The 2267-nt window shown below is 35.7% G+C and overlaps 1 protein-coding gene across 7 annotated transcripts in view; it reads left to right on the top strand.

Moving 5' to 3' along the window:
• The window catches only part of PLEKHA1 (pleckstrin homology domain containing A1), a 38978-nt gene that overhangs the window by 27961 nt on the left and 8750 nt on the right, over positions 1 to 2267 (top strand). For all 7 annotated transcript variants that reach the window (XM_006913498.3, XM_006913499.3, XM_025047955.1 and 4 more), the window contains exons 8-9: positions 1380 to 1444; positions 2053 to 2116. In XM_006913498.3, the coding sequence (XP_006913560.1) occupies positions 1380 to 1444; positions 2053 to 2116 (129 nt within the window). The remainder of the gene's footprint in view (positions 1 to 1379; positions 1445 to 2052; positions 2117 to 2267) is intronic.

Genomic DNA, 2267 nt, shown 5'->3' with positions numbered 1-2267 from the left:
GACAGACCACTGTCACGCGCCCCCTGAGTGACGTGCGAGGAAAGCCGACCTCGCTTCTGTGGCTTCCTGCCAGACAGACCCAAGTGCAGGACAGTGTCCAGAATGACTGGCCTGGCTTTTGAAAACTGTCAAGGCCAAGAAGGACCCGAAGAGCCGTCCCCTGCGAAGGGGACTGGGACAACCGTGAAGTGGAAGGTGTGGCTCGGGATTGGACCCCGCATCAGAAAGCATAGTTTTTCTTTTGCTGAAAACGTGGGGCAGTGAATGAAATCTGAGTACGGTGCGTAGGATGGATAATGGTGTTGCATCACCTGTGGAGTTTTTGATTTTCATAATTGTGTCCTGGTCATGTAAGACAATATTTTGTTTTAGGAAATACACACTGAAGTATTTAGTAGTACAGGTGTATTGTATGGACAACTTGCCTTCAAACATTTCAGGAAAAATACATATACATATATTCATATATATGTACACAGACAGAATGGTTTTAAAAAATGAGAAATACTAACATCTTGGAAAACGGTGTGGGTATTCTGTTAAGTCTTTTACAGTCTGAAATTATTTTAAAATAAACTTTTATAAAACTTGAAAGAATCGTGGTTTTTTAACAAGTGATCAGCCATGGTTCAATTTTTTTCTTAGTGCTATATAAAGTAATGGTATGTCTTAGTCTCGTGGTATCCTGTTCAGTGAAATACAGTATATAGTGTTTTGTGGAATGTATAGTATAAATGTTATGCTATTAGGAACTATTTATCTCTTATATTTACATCTTTGATCTAGTTTGTAACCTTAGGTGAGGTCTTCAGCATGTCTAATCCTCAGTTTCCCCAGGTGAATAACAGCGCATGCATTGTAGGGTTTTTGGAAAGTTTAAACGAGATACATTTAAAATCTGGGGGATGTCTTGGCACTTAGTAAATGTTCAGTAAATGGTGCTTGTTAAAATAATGTGTTCATATAAAACTAACAGTCTTAAAATGACGAATTTAAAGAAGTCTGGGTATTCACTACTCCTGTGCTTTCTTTATCAAAATAACATTCCAGAAGTGTTCCTCTCCTGGTGCGTAGGGCTTCCTTGGGGAAAGGTCTGATAGTGAATGGCTTTTCATAGCTACGCTGTCGTTAAGGCCAGAAATAATGTAAATATGGGTTATATGCCAGTTTTCTTGTTTCAAACCATAATGTGCACAAGATTATGATATTTCAGCTGTTCTGATGCTGGATAGTTCAAGAAGGTAGATTATGTCTTAGATGTCCTTCAAGAAAGAAGCATAGTTTTCACATAGATCTCCAAATAAGACAACTAACCCTTAAAAGGATTTTAAGAATATATCTCATACATGTTCGTTTGTTTTTTTTTGGTGGGGGGTCAGGAAAAGGAACCTCTCCGTGTAATACCACTTAAGGAGGTTCACAAGGTCCAGGAATGCAAGCAGAGGTAAGTGCTGGCCCCGCCTCGTGTGTTACCATGTTGCGTGTTAGTGCCCAGTGGAGCTGTAGTTTGGTTGACGTGCTTACAGATGGTATTTTTCTGTATGACTTCTAGTTATTTTTAACTCTGAATAGTTGGATATGCAAGAACTTTTAAAACCCTCAGATGAAAGTGTTGAGATGTTTGAGAACTAAAAATTAGGAAATAGTGGAAATGAAAAACTTTAATATGAACAGCTTTAGTCATATTTGACAAATCGATGTATTAGTAATTTTAGTATTTCAGGGTTGCTGCAGAATAGAGCTTTGTAAGAAAATATGTTAACTGTGCCCGTGTTTCTTTGAGCAAACTGATTTCTTCACAGTTGAAAACTTTGACTTTTAACGTCGTTTTATGACCCTTTCCTAAAAATATATATATAACTACATAAAATAAGTAAAATTTAATGCAAAAATGAATTGAAAAAGATGATTCAGGTTTGTTAAATTATATCAGTGTTTTAACTCTGATGTTTATTTTTTTATTGACACATATTTGGTGTTGAGTAGATAAATGAAAGAAAAAATATCAAACAATTGCTATTTAAGTACAATTGGGAATTTTTTTGTTAACAGTGACATAATGATGAGGGACAACCTCTTTGAAATTGTAACATCGTCTCGAACTTTCTATGTGCAGGTAAGATACTTCTTTGGAGATAATAGATCCTCTTAACAAGAAATTAATAATTTTAGAGGTGAAACGAACTTGTTGGTTATGAGAATAAACAAAAATATGATAACTATAATTTGCCATGTTAATAAAAAAACATTACATTTAAGATTGCCAC

This window comes from Pteropus alecto, unplaced genomic scaffold (assembly GCF_000325575.1).
Source record: "Pteropus alecto unplaced genomic scaffold, ASM32557v1 scaffold205, whole genome shotgun sequence".
Taxonomy (NCBI): Eukaryota; Metazoa; Chordata; class Mammalia; order Chiroptera; family Pteropodidae; genus Pteropus; species Pteropus alecto.
This window is presented reverse-complemented; position numbering and strand designations above follow the sequence as displayed.